We start from the raw sequence: 13,637 nt of genomic DNA, 5'->3' as shown, positions 1-13,637 counted from the left end.
TTCCCTGTAAATCTTGTACTTGACGACCCCCCCCCCTCCTTTTTTCTTTTTTTCCAGGGGGTAGCAGCGGATAAAACTGCACTTTGAGAAGGTTTTTTGAGTTGGTTTGGGTTTTTGTTTTGTTTGTTTTCCCAGTCGCAATTAGAATGCTATATTCCGCGGATAATTAGAATCAAATGCTCCAAGTAAATGCTGTAAAACCCGGGCTTGCTTCAAGTGGGACAGCCCCCCTCGATGGAGTGAGCAGAGCAGTCCCGCATCGGCATCCCCCGCACTCCGGGAGCTGACGGGGGAGATTTTGCGGGCACCCCCTCTGTCCCAGACCCGAAGGCTCACCCCGAAGCGCCGCATCCTCTTTCCGGACGATGCCAAGTCGCCGGCACCGGGTGGGACGCGGCCAGGGCAGCCCCGGCTCCGCTGTCCGGGGAGGTTTCCCGGTTCTACAGGACCGAGCCTGGAGGTGGGAAGGCTCCAGGGGGAGGCGAGACAGGGAGAGGGGACTTAGAGGGACTCGTTTCAGCTCTTTCCAGCAATGTGCTGCTTTCCTCCGTTATTTGCCCGCTAGAGAGAGCGGGAAGCGCACGGCGGCCCAGAGGCAGCGGGGCTCGACTGCCGGAGGGCTGGACCGGCCGCGGGCGCACACGGGCAGCTCCAGCCCCGCTTGCAACCGCGACGCACCGGTGCTTCTGCCAAGCAGCGATCTCCCCATAAGCCTCCCTCAGAAAATGGGCTGAAAAAGTAACCGGCCGTTCCCAGAGCACGAACCGCGCGGTGCGTCCCGCCGCACCGGAGCCCTGGCACCGCTCCGCAACTCTTCACCACAGGGTTTGGAAAAGGGCTCAGTATCTCGGCACCAAGCCCCCCACCCGCTTCCCGATCCCCTCTAAGGGTTCCCTCCGCACGCCAGGAGTATAAAACACATCCCCGGCGTCCGGGAGACCCCACCAGTACTGCGGTGCGGTGAAGCCTCGGCACGGTTTACAGCAGCAAAAGTAGGGGGAAAGCCACACACGCCGAAAGAGAAGCCCTTCCACGGCCGAGCCGCGTCCAGCCGCCCCCTCGGGCAGCGGGACCTCTCAGCGGCAGCGGGTCCGGTCGGCGGAGCGGCGGGTGTGCAGCGGGGAGGCAGCGCAGCCCCGCCGGCGGGACGCTCCGCCCCTTATGTAAATGACCCGATCACGCCCCGCCAATAGGAAGCGGCGCCGGAGGCGGGGCCGCTTGCCCGCCCCTTAAAGTAACTTGTTGCCAGGGGCCGCGCTTCGTACTGGACGTGGAGCGCGGCCGCGGTGGCGGGGCGGGCGCGGTGCCGGGACGGCAGCAGGACCGCTTTGGGTTGTTTTCTGTTTTTCGGCTGGTTTTAGCGCGTTTGTGTCTTTATTTTTTTTTTCTTTCTTCATTTTCTCGGTTTTTAAATAACTTTTTAACAGCTTTTTCACGCTCTTCGTCCGCCCGCGGAGCCGCCGCCGCTCCGCCCGGGCACATCCTCGTTCTCGGGGCGGCTCTGCCCCTCACCCCCTTCCCCCCGCCCCGTCCCTCCCGCCGCCGCCACCAATGCTCAACATGACCGAGGAGCACGACAAAGCGCTGGAGGCTCCGTGCAGCCCCGCGGGCACCACCAGCTCCATGTCCCACGTGGACTCGGACTCCGACTCACCGCTCTCCCCCGCCGGCTCCGAGGGTCTGGGCTGCGCCCCCGCGCCCGCCCCGCGCCCGCCCGGTGCCGCTCCGCTGGGCGCTAAGGTGGACGCGGCCGAGGTGGACGAGCGCTTCCCCGCCTGCATCCGCGACGCCGTCTCGCAGGTGCTGAAGGGCTACGACTGGAGCCTGGTGCCCATGCCCGTCCGCGGTAACGGATCGCTCAAGGCCAAGCCGCACGTCAAGCGGCCCATGAACGCCTTCATGGTGTGGGCGCAGGCCGCCCGCAGGAAGCTGGCCGACCAGTACCCGCATCTGCACAACGCCGAGCTCAGCAAGACCCTGGGCAAGCTCTGGCGGTGAGTCCCGCTCCGCGCTTCTCCGCTCCGCGCTTCTCCGCTCCGCGCTTCTCCGCTCCGCGCCGCGCACCCTCCGCGGAAGCCGCTCACAGAGGCCCCTCGCCACAGGGCTGGTCCGGCGGGACCCCCGTGGGGATTTGCCTCGGGCTTCGCGCCTGGATTCCCCCTCTCACTACTTTTAAAAACCTGCGCGCTTTTTTCCCCTTGCTTCTTTCTTTTTTTCCCCCCCTTTATATTTATTTTCCTCACCGGCTGTGCCCGCGGGGGATTCTTGAAGTGCTTCAAGCTGAAGTGCAAAAATCCCCCGGAGACTGCCGGCTCGCTGCAAAGGACATGCCGGTCCCTGCTCCGAAACCAGCTCCCCGGTGCACAGCTCGGGTGCCCACGGCCACAGCCGGTGATAGGTCCTGCCCCAGCACCGTGTCATGCGTGGATTTTCCCACATCGCTGGGATGTGCGGCCACGGCCCTTTCCTCTCCTGACCGGGGTTTCCCATGTCCCTGTCCCCAGAAGACTGAGACTTTTTTCAGTTGCTTCTTTTACATTGACTTTTTCTAAAACCTTTTCATTTTTTCGTTGGCCAACTTCCTTGTCGCTTCACAAGATATAAAACAAAACAAGCCAATTTTTAGCAGTTATTTCAATCTGCTTTCTAATTCCCCTGTCTTTGCTGTCTGCTTGCGTGCTCAGCGCTGCCCGCTGTTGCAAACTTTTTTTGCAGGATGGCATCTGAGTGTGCTCTGCAACGAGCCACGTTTTACCGCGTGGTATATTTGGTCATGCTGGGCTATACCAAACTTGCATCATTCCTGCCTGTTTGGGCCAGGGATGCTCCCGCTGCTGTTTGAGACTCTCCTAAGAGTTTGCAAGGAGAGGTCTGGGCAGGGGGAGAGTTTTGAAAGAAATATTGCTATTGCCTTCGTGGTTTCTTTGTAAGCACCAAACAAAGCTGAAAATGGGCAGCATTGTGTGCTGTGGTGAGGTTGGCAGTTGTTGGACAAATATAGGAGTAATATTTGGCAAAGGCATTTTAAATGGAGCAGGGATATTTTGCTTTGCCCAGTTATCGATATCCGTGGTAGTTGGTGTCTTTTGTGCCTCTGTAGTTGGTATTTTGATACAGTTTTGCAATGTAGTTTGGCTCTTTTGTTTTTTTCCATAGCAAATTAATTTTGTAGTTAACTTTCTGGTTGCTTGAATCAGTGTATGGGAAGTGAGGATATGAGTCTGAAAACTTCCAAGGAAAAGACATTAATTTTGGTTTTGTGTTTCCCCCCCTTTCTCCTTCTTTAAAAAACAAAAATCCTTCCCAAACCAGTTTGTTAAGTGAAAATGAGAAGCGTCCCTTTGTGGAAGAAGCCGAGCGGCTCAGGGTCCAGCACAAAAAGGATCACCCGGATTATAAATACCAGCCACGGAGGAGGAAAAGCGTGAAAGCCGGGCAGAGCGACTCCGACTCCGGAGCTGAGCTCAGCCACCACGCGGGCACGCAGATCTACAAAGCAGACAGTGGGCTGGGAGGCATGCCCGATTCCCACCATCACACCGATCACACAGGTAAAGCACCCCCCAAGCAAAAAACCCCAAATCTACAGGTCCGGGACATGATGGTTTTAGGACATGAACCCACCATCAGGCACAGGCTCATCTTCCCCCTCAGGTGAATATCAGTGGGATTGGGACCATCCGAAAGCAGGAGTCGTTGCCCCGGGAGCTGTGGTTTTGCACCAGGCTGTGAAGGTGGCAATGTTTTGTTTTGTAAATGCTTATAGAGCTGAATGTGCAATAGGAAATCCCCAAAGTGCAGGGATCATGGTTTCCGGGCTGTCCTGGGAGCAGGGAGGATAAGTTGCAAGCTAATAAGGGTTAATAGTCTGTTGGCCATGTAAAGGGTGCCTAAAGGAGTGGGTCTGGGAGCCGTGGCTTCCCCCTGAAGCTCCCCGCTTCTTTGCAGCGCTGTGAATTGGCACAGGGCGCGTGTTGACAGATTCCAGGAGGATTGCGAATGTCCTGCAGCTTCAGACGTGTCTGTGCTCTCGCCCAGCCTGGCTGGGGATCCCGGCCCCAGCCCGCTCTGCCGGGATGGCTTCTCTGCCTCTGGGAGAGCTGGGCTGCCTTCAGGCTGAGTGAATCCCTCTAAACCCATCCCTCAGTTCCACTTCCAGGTGGGGGGGGGTTTGTGCAGCAGGGGATATCCTGCCATGTCTCGGGGTGATGCCCAGGTGCTTCTCCTCACTGCAAACCATCACCCATGTGGGTGGTTTACCCCAGCTGAGGACATGATCCCTGGCATGGTTGCAGGGGTACATCAACCACCTCCAACATGGGACCGTAGATTTAAATCCCTCTTGTAGTAAGAAGGGGGAGAAATATGCGTTTTTTAAATTGTTGGGTGTTTTGTGACAGCTCTTGTTAAAGTCTTGCTGTCCCTTTGTCCCCAGGCCAGACTCACGGGCCACCCACCCCACCCACCACCCCCAAAACCGACCTCCACCATGGCAGCAAGCAGGAGCTGAAGCACGAGGGCCGCCGCCTCGTGGAGAGTGGTCGCCAGAACATTGACTTCAGCAACGTGGACATCTCAGAGCTGAGCAGCGAGGTCATCAACAACATGGAAACCTTTGATGTGCATGAGTTTGACCAGTACCTGCCACTCAACGGCCACGCTGCCATGCCAGCCGACCATGGCCCCAGTGCCACTGCTGGCTCCTACGGCGCATCCTACTCCCACTCAGCCACGGGCACTGGCGGGACCAACCAGGTCTGGACTCACAAAAACCCAGCCTCGGCATCGCCATCATCAGCCGACTCAGGCCAGCAAAGGCCACACATCAAAACAGAGCAGCTGAGCCCCAGTCACTACAGCGACCAGTCCCACGGCTCCCCCGCGCACTCCGACTACGGCTCCTACAGCGCCCAGGCTTGTGCCACCACTGCCTCTACCGCTACGGCTGCCGCCTCCTTCTCCAGCTCCCAGTGTGACTACACGGACCTGCAGAGCTCCAACTACTACAACCCCTACCCCGGCTACCCCTCCAGCATTTACCAGTATCCCTATTTCCACTCCTCCCGCCGTCCCTACGCGACTCCCATCCTCAATGGCTTGTCCATCCCGCCAGCCCATAGCCCCACTGCTAACTGGGACCAGCCAGTCTATACAACCCTGACGAGGCCTTAAAGGATGCATGGAGCCCCCGAGGGCTTCCCTGACATATGCACTAATGAAGGAATGAAGATGAAGAGCGTGGAGTGCCGGAGTGCTGCGATAGTTTCCGAAGTGCCTCCTGAGCCACTGGGAACTGTGCTCGTTGCGACGGGATGTCCCCTTGCTTCAAAACTCTCAAAGGACAGAGCTCTATTTTTCTTTAATTAATACAATTGAAAAAAAAAATTTAAAAATGATTTTTAAATAAAAATAAGTAAAAAAAAAATTTAAAAAGGACCAGCGATTCCTTTTGAATGAATGAAGGACAAAACCATGCGACTCCTCTGTGAGGACTGAACTGAACTTATTCGCCATGGAAGTTGACAAGTGCAAAAGTGGAGCAGGGGGGTGGGAAAGGGGGTTAGGGGGGTGAAAAAAAAAAGAGAAAAAGCTGTTTGAGACTTTAAGGGTCTATTGCAATGTGAGGAACGGACCAACCTTGAGGGCAAGAACTCACTCGGACCAACGTGGATGAAACCCGAAAACTCGGCTATTCTGTGTAACAATCTCGTGGGAACCAACGAGTCTGGTGGGACCAACCAATTCAATGTCTGAAGTGTTTGTTTTTTTTAGTCAAGAGTTCTTCTAAGCAAGGTTTGGCTGTAATTAACATTTTGTTTTTTGGAAGCTTAAAGTGTTTTTGGTTTTGTTTCCTTTTTTTTTAAAATCTGTTAAATATGTATTTATGTTCTGTATTATTTTGTCTTTTAATTAATGAAGTAATTTTGTGCAAAAAGTAGAATTTTAAAAGATTTTAAAGATGGGGTGGGGAGGGACCATAAAAATAGTGGAGATGATACAATAAAATGGTGTTATGAGTCTGTAGATTTTCGTTGGTTTGGGGGTTTTTTTCGGTTTCAACTGTTGCAGCAGTCTTGTTTGAGAGAGGGACTGAACGCATCTGCCCATGGCAGACCCGGTCCCCAGCAGGAAACTCCAACGGGAATGTGAAATAACGAGAGGGGTGGAAAAGTCACTAATTAAATTGGGATGTTAAAACGATTGCAAAAGGGAGCAGGTGATTTTTCTGGCTACCTGCTTTGGGGTGTTAAAATCAGACTTAAGGCATTGCAGAGTCTTTGTACACTTTCAGAACCAGGACTACTTTTTAGGACGATGTAATTTAATGAGAAAATGATCAAGTTCTTTAATTTTGGCTTCTAGGGACCAGATGTCATCCATCAAGCTGTGAAACTAAAATCTTCTCCACTAAAAATGTTTAGGTACTTAGTTTTAGACTAATATTTCATTGATATATTTCTACTTCTTCCATTGTATGCTGAGCATATAATAACCATCTATTTTATGGTAACTTGTGCCTTTAAAAACTTTGTAAATCTAAAAACACATTTCAGAGGTTATCACCTTTTTACCTTTTCTACGTTTCCTACTCTTTTTCTAAAAATATTTTTTGCATATTTCCTTTTGGGGACGTGGGGGTGGGGGAAAAATACAGAAAACTCATTTTTATGCAATCTATTTTTCTGTATGAAGTTTGAGAGACTTTGGCTGTTACTGACCTGTTCTCTTCACTAGCTTCTGACTAAGCAATGCTAACTTTTGTACAGATCCATTTGATAAAATTAAAAACAGCTTTTTATCAAGTTTGTGTTATGTTTTCTTTCTGCTCGAGCTGGTTTTCTGTGCTGGAAAGAAACACGGAGAACAGCTTTGGAGGAGATGGGCTGTTCTAAGTAAAAGATTTTGACCAGGGTTTTCTGTTCTCTTGTTAGGGTTTTTTTGTTTCTTTTATGTTTTTTTCCCTTACTCCCTTTCCCTGTATATAAATGCTGTCTTGCTATGAGATGGTTTTTTTTTTTAATTGGTTGAGAGCTGATGTGGGGTTTTTTTTCTTTTACTTTTTTACAAAGTATATTTCCGTGCCCGTGATCCCAAGGATTTCACAGGATTTCATTGAGACTGCTCACATGCATAAGGGTTTGCAAGGTCAGGTTGTGCATGGTTTTAGACCAAGTTCGTTTTGTTCTGTACAGCACATAGGAATTTTACAGTAACAAATTCTGTTTTCTAGTTGGAGAGCCCTTGTAAATACCTCTTAATTACGACAGCAACAAAATCATATATTGCATGTAGTTGTGTTGGTTTGTTTTTTTAAACAGAGTCATTAAAATAGTTAAATTTGTGACCTTTTTTTTTTTCTCTTACGTAAACCAAGATATAGTTTGGTTTCACCACTGCAGGATTTTCAGACTGGGAGGAAAAGGTTGGCAAATTTAACCTGCAAAACGCACTCAGGACTTGGTTTTGGTGCAGTACTGTGGAAAACACTTGAGCATGGGGAAAATAAATGTGATGACAATTAATGAAGCTCAAGAACATTAACAAAGTCTGAACGACAGTGTCCCCACACAAATTTTGCTGGTTGCAGTAGCTGCCAAGAGCTATCTTGCCAGAGTGTCTGTAACTGGACACCATTTTCTCTGCACTCATTTACAAAACTGCTGGCAAAATGACTTTATTACGCTCCAAGCCAAAGCTGCAGAAGAACTTTTAGAGGAGACTTTCTTTCCTTTCTCCTCCCTCCAGTTACCATGCAAGTTTCAAGTCTTAATCCAAAATCGTGCTCAAAAAATAGACGTGTTTTGGCTTTGCCTGTTCTGCATGTAGAGGTAGGGCTTCCTCTCCAAAATCACACACTTTGGGGAAAAAAGGGGTGAGATAGGAGTGTAAGTGCTCAGCTTTGCTTTCCTCTTGATGTTTAGCAGCAAAGCTGACAGTGGCATAACTGGTAGCCGTGTTAATTTTAAGCGGAGTGAAAACATCTCTATGTGATGCTACTGGAAGTCACCCAAAATAATGAAATTAAAAACTGCGCCAAAGCATCCCCAGCTCATGAGAGAGTGCGATGGGGTTCTGTGCACCCAGCAGGATGGGTCCCAGCCGCAGCCTGGGGGAAATCACCAACCTCTCTCTGCTCTCCATTTCATCCTCAGTGTCTCATATGAGCTGTGGCCTCCTGGCACAGGGTAACGTCCAGGGAGTGAAGCGCCCTTGGCACAGCAGGGAGCTGACGGGTGTTTGTGGGGGATGTGCTCCCCTTCCGTGGGTGCTGTGGGAACCCAGGGTGGCCATGGGGCCCTGGCCCATGGTGGCCACTGCGCCAAGGAAACACACATCCAAACCATGCACCTTTTAAATCCATTCCGTTTTTGGCCACACTTAGTTTCCACATATTTTTGCTTTCTACAGGCTTTGCAAAATCAAGTTGGCTTTTACTAATATCAGCAGAAACAACATGTTTAGATCTCTCCCATTCAGTGAGTACATGCAATAACATGAACCCTGGAGACCCCTCTGCAGCTTTGGGAAGCAGCTCCTGCTGGAATAGCTAAATAGCTGAATAGGGACATTCTGATTTTTTGGCATCCTGCAGAGTCAGAGATGCTCGCTGCACATTTGCCGTTGAGTAAAATTCAAGGACGTTACAAAAAGGATGTTGAAGATGGTGACGAGCAGGTACAATTCGCTGGCCTGAATAATCCCAGAGACCCTGGCTTTAGGGAGAGCTGGAAGCTTTGAGCACCATAAGGTTGTTCCCTGTGCCTAGATTTACACTTAAACATACAAATCTCTCATTTCATTTCCCTCAGAGAAAACCACTGACCAGGGGCACAGTTTATATTCAGAGCAGAGCATTTTGATTTTAATTTAATGTTGTTTGTGTAAGTGCATTTTCATACATTGCCCTTTTCTTACATTTTATGTGTAGATATCATCTCCAGAAAGATAAGTGATTTTCCATGAGCTGAGCATCTTCCTGAGGTGAATGGCAGCATTGTGTGGCCCGAGCTCAGCTCTGATGGCTCTTGTGTTGGCATGAATCTGGAATGTCTCTGCAGAAGTCAATGAGATCAGGTGAAACCAAGACCAGCTTTTGACCCCTGGCTGTCAACAAAAAAGTGTTCTCAAGATAATTGCAGGAATACACAAGCGACAGAAATTCCTCTTTTATTTTTGGTGCAGAGGACAATGAGTGTTGCTATTTGTCTGAACTGCTCTGAAGGTAATGTGTAGTAAGAAAGAGGAAATTAATTTTATAGACCATATCCACATTCCTTCTGCATAGTGGAAAAAGTCCCTTTCCCATCCCTTTTATTATAATTTTTCCTGGAGCGATACCAACTTTTGTTACACATTTTTTACAGTTACGTATTAGGTTTATGGCAAAGAAATCCTGAAATGGCACTTCTATGACAGCATTCAGCTTTAACAAGCTGCCACAGGGGTTTGTCCCTGCTCGCTGTCTGTGTATTGACCTCCTTGGAGTCTCTGGCTTTTCCAGCTGGGCTTGCTGGACCCAACCCACAGCTCTGCTCTGCTCTGCTCTGCTCTGGGGCCATGAGACAGCCCTTCTGGCCCTTCCCACACAGGACAGCTCTCCATGGGATCCCCAGGGATCTGAGCACATCCTGACATGCTGCTCCTGGACGCAGCAGCCACGGGGCTTCCTGTCCTCTCCTGGTATTTCCAGCCTAATGCTCCATGAGAGGAGGTGTGTGGCTGCTCCTCCCTTTGCTATGTTTATCCTCCCATTGCCAAGGCTGGGTGCTCCCAGCCTCTGGCTACATGTTGCCTGTGATCTGGAGGCAAAACCATTAAATATGAAATAAAAATAATTAGAGACATGAGTGCTGTTTGGAGTCAGTGGTGTTTAAGCACCAGGAGAGCAGCAAAGGCCGTTTTCAGGAGAGCAGACGGATGTTGTGGTGGTGACCACACTGCTGTGTAAAGCCAGAGATTTGGGGAGCAGCAGCAGCATCATGTGAGCCCTTGCGAGGACTTGGTGGCCATTGGAACTGGTGGGACAAGGCTGAGCAAGCTGAGGAGGTGCCATGGTGAACATAGCGTGGCACAGCCCTGGTCACCATCAGCTTGGATGAACCCAGCACTTGGAGAAGGCTTTAAGAAAACTCCAATATTGTCCTATTTTCGGCCTTCAGGAGCATGAAGTTGGGACCAACAGGCTGAGGACTCTTAAGTCTGAAGGCGAATTTGTATGTGTGAATTCACCAACAGAAGGGCTCCAAACTCTCTTTCTTGGAGTGTGAGAGCGAAAGCAGGAAAGTTCACACCAACTTCTGACTGCTCTGTGAGCAACGCACAGACGCACCTCAGCTCCCATGTGAGACAATGTGCTGAGCCTCACTACTGACCTGCTCCTCCTCAGAGACACTGCAGGGTTTTGGGGAAATTCATCACAGAGCACCCTAATTAACAGAAGGGAGTTGCACAGGAGTGTGAAAGTCATGGAGACTTGGTCCAACTTTGATCCCATCTCCTCCTCCACCACTCAGCTGAGCTGGAGTGGTGTTGTTTGAAGTTCACTTTATCTGTGTTATAAGTAGGAATTAAGGATGGCACCAAGTGGCAAAGGATGAGACTTGGGCAGAGGAAGCCATTTCCCAAATGAGTCAGCAGGAGCTAAAAATAATACCCCTGGAGTCTAAACCACAGGAAAAAAATGGTGCTTATTACAAATTGCTTCATTCTTTTGCCATCCTCTAAGCCCAGCCTGCCCTGGAGCAGAGCTGCAGAGGTTGCAGGGCAATCTCCCTCCTTGGACGTCTTCAAGGCCCGCCTGAACACGCTCCTATGCGACCTGATCTAGGTGAACCTGCTTCTGCAGGGGAGTTGGACTAGATGATCTCTAAAGGTCCCTTCCAACCCTACCATTCTGTGATTCTATGGTGTAATGTGATGAGATGCAGGGGCTGCTCCCTGAGGGTGAGCATGGGTTTTCAAGAATAACAGCCCTTTGCTCCACTCGTGGTGAGTCTGAGGCCAGGTGGGCTCTGTCACAGAGTCTTTGCAGAGAAGTGCAGGTTTCAGCAGCAGGGCCGTGGCCGAGGCAGCGGCTGGCTTTGTGGCTTAGGTAGGAAGTGAGTTTGTGTTTTTGCAGAACCTCACTGCATGAAGAGGGAAACGACAGGACGAGTCATTCCATAAAACCACACAGTCTGCACTGAAAACCCCAGTTTTAACAGGGCTCAGAAAACAAAACTACCTCTGGCTTCTGCCACAGTCTGGCAGCGGCACTGGCCGTGGGAGAGCCACCACGGAGGGAATGGGAGGCTCTGTGGGGCGGCCGTTGCCACCAGCCATGGACATCCTCCTCAGAAAAGGTTTAGCACTTGGAAAAACACGGTGGGTGCTGCCGAAAGTGGGGCTCTGCCCTCTCCGTGCTTGAAAGAGCCGCCGGCCTTCCTGCTGACCCCTATTAAGCCGCTCCCATATGGCCACGGAGCTCAGCCATGCACAGTGTGTCATTGGCTTAGCTGGAGTGTTGGTTTTGACCTGATTTAGTGAAGCCCGTGCGAAAAAAAGAAAAAAAAAGAGGGGGGAAAAAAAAAAAAGCCAGTTGGACACACTTATTCAGGTTTAAAAGCCGTCTTCTTTCAGTTTATCTTAAACCAATTAGGAATGAAAACCAAGCCACTCCTAATCCAAAATAAGAGAGTGCCCCTCCCTGCCTCTACCACCCGCTCCCGGGGCTGTGTTGGTTTAGGGAGAGCGATGCAAAGCTGCCGGCGCGGGTGGGCGAGCGCTGCGCAGGCGATGGCAACTGCACCCGCGCACCGGCCCCGCTGCTCCCGTCCCGTCCCGTCCCGCCCCGTCCCGTCCCGCCCCGTCCCGTCCCGTCCCGTCCCGTCCCGTCCCGCCGCCTTCCCGCAGCCCGGCCGCGCTCGCAGCCGCCCTGGCATCGGCTCCTGCTCCCCGTATTTGTTTGTGGATGTGTGCACAGGCAATATTGTGACTGTCAGAGACGTGATATTAAAACATTTACCCAAAATACCTCTGCCTGTCTTTCTCCTCCCCTCGGTCGTCCCCTTCCTCCTCCTTTTTTGTTTTTTTTTTTCCCTTTTTTCATGTGTGTGTGTCTAAATTCCCAATGTAGTGATGGAGGTCTTCACCCAGGAAAGGGTTAAGCATTTTGAAAGGTCTTGTTTGAGGTAGAGTGAATTTTAACCACCACACACATAACGAATGCGAAACAGCCTGAATTGCTGGTGAGGAGCCAAGAGCACAGGAGAGGAGCTGCTGAATTTTAATGATTCATTATTGCATGGAAGGCCTTTGTCTTCCTTTATCCGGTGCACAATAAAAGAATTAATTGGACAGAAAATGGCAGGGCAAAGAACTGACAAGTCATTAAGGGGCTCTGAATGGCTGATTAGGTGCACATTGGGGGTGGAATTTCAACTGCACTGTTTCAGCAAGGGCTCCGGAATAATAATGGCATGGCACAGTTTATATTTTGTATGCAGTACCAGAAAGGCCTTTATGTCGGCATTGTGGTGCTATTTATTATGCTGTCTATTTAGCCATTGTTGGCATTGTGTTTGCAATAAGAATGCACAAACAAAGTTGAGATTTTTTTTCCCCCCCTCCTTAACTTCATGAAGGCAAAATAATTGGGAATCAGAATCTCACTCCACGGATAGTTTTATCAATTTTTCTGTGTGTGTATGTGTGTCCAGAATCAGCAGTCAATATTTAGACTTGTGAGAAGTAACTTCATTTAGAAAAAGGAAAAGAACTCATCAACTTCTCTCACTTCCCTCCACTCAGGGAAGCCTCGTGCAGCTGGTGGAGCCCCTGTGAAGGATGGGGCACTAACCACTTCCACACCCCGATGCTGGGAGGATGCAGCTCAAGGAAAAGCAGCCAACTGGAATTATTGGTAGCTAGGAAGTTCATTGAACATCTCACACATGGATCCTTTGAGGCGGCTTCTGCCAAAGTTTCGTTGTTGTTGTTGATGTTAAGCAGTTGCCCGCGAGTTATAATAAAAACCACACACACACAGAAGGGAAGGAAAGGATAAATAAAAATCCCAGCACGTTGGGTAGGTGTGATTTTGATGAAGAATGCACTTTTATCTTTAGAGGATAGAGAATTGCAGTTTAGTGTCAGGTCTGTACACAGCTGGTGGAAAGTTTCAGGGGGAAAAAAAGAAACTTTAATGAGGATACAGCTTTTCTTTTTTTCTCCCCTATAAGTGATTCATTCCAGCCAGATGAAAATAGAAAGCTGTCACCTTCACAGGACCTAGAGATTTTTGCACAATAAAGAGCATGTTTTTAATTTAGCTCAAAAGCTCATAGAAAATAACTTCATTTCTGACAACCTTCTTCCTGTCCTCAGGATGCTGCCCGACCTTGCTGCTGTTTGATAACCTAGGGCACAGATGCTCTTCACCTCCTGAAGAAGCAGAAAATGCCTTTCTGCCTGCCCAGGTACTAGGAGCTGTGCTCCTCCATGCTCACTGTCAGCTCAGGGGCTGTGCACTGCCATGGAGGAACCCCATATTTCTAAGGAATAGAGGAGGAAAATCTTCCAAGTACGGATATACTTCATCCAGCTGCTGCTGCTGCCTGCTTGAATCTTCCTGCTGACTGCCGAGGGAGCTGGGATGG

General features: G+C 50.1%; 1 protein-coding gene across 1 annotated transcript; it reads left to right on the top strand.

Annotated features, from left to right (window-relative positions):
* Positions 1 to 1,279: 1,279 nt before the first annotated feature.
* SOX8 (SRY-box transcription factor 8) lies at positions 1,280 to 5,534 on the top strand. Its single transcript, XM_061993119.1, has 3 exons — positions 1,280 to 1,994; positions 3,313 to 3,551; positions 4,436 to 5,534. The coding sequence occupies exons 1-3, from the start codon at positions 1,552 to 1,554 to the stop codon at positions 5,170 to 5,172; spliced, it is 1,419 nt and encodes a 472-aa protein (XP_061849103.1). The 5' UTR covers positions 1,280 to 1,551; the 3' UTR covers positions 5,173 to 5,534.
* The last annotated feature ends 8,103 nt before the right edge of the window (positions 5,535 to 13,637 follow it).

This window comes from Colius striatus, chromosome 3, assembly GCF_028858725.1.
Source record: "Colius striatus isolate bColStr4 chromosome 3, bColStr4.1.hap1, whole genome shotgun sequence".
In the NCBI taxonomy this organism is placed as follows: domain Eukaryota; kingdom Metazoa; phylum Chordata; class Aves; order Coliiformes; family Coliidae; genus Colius; species Colius striatus.
The sequence above is the reverse complement of the archived record's forward strand: the minus strand, read 5'-3'. Positions and strand labels throughout refer to the sequence as shown.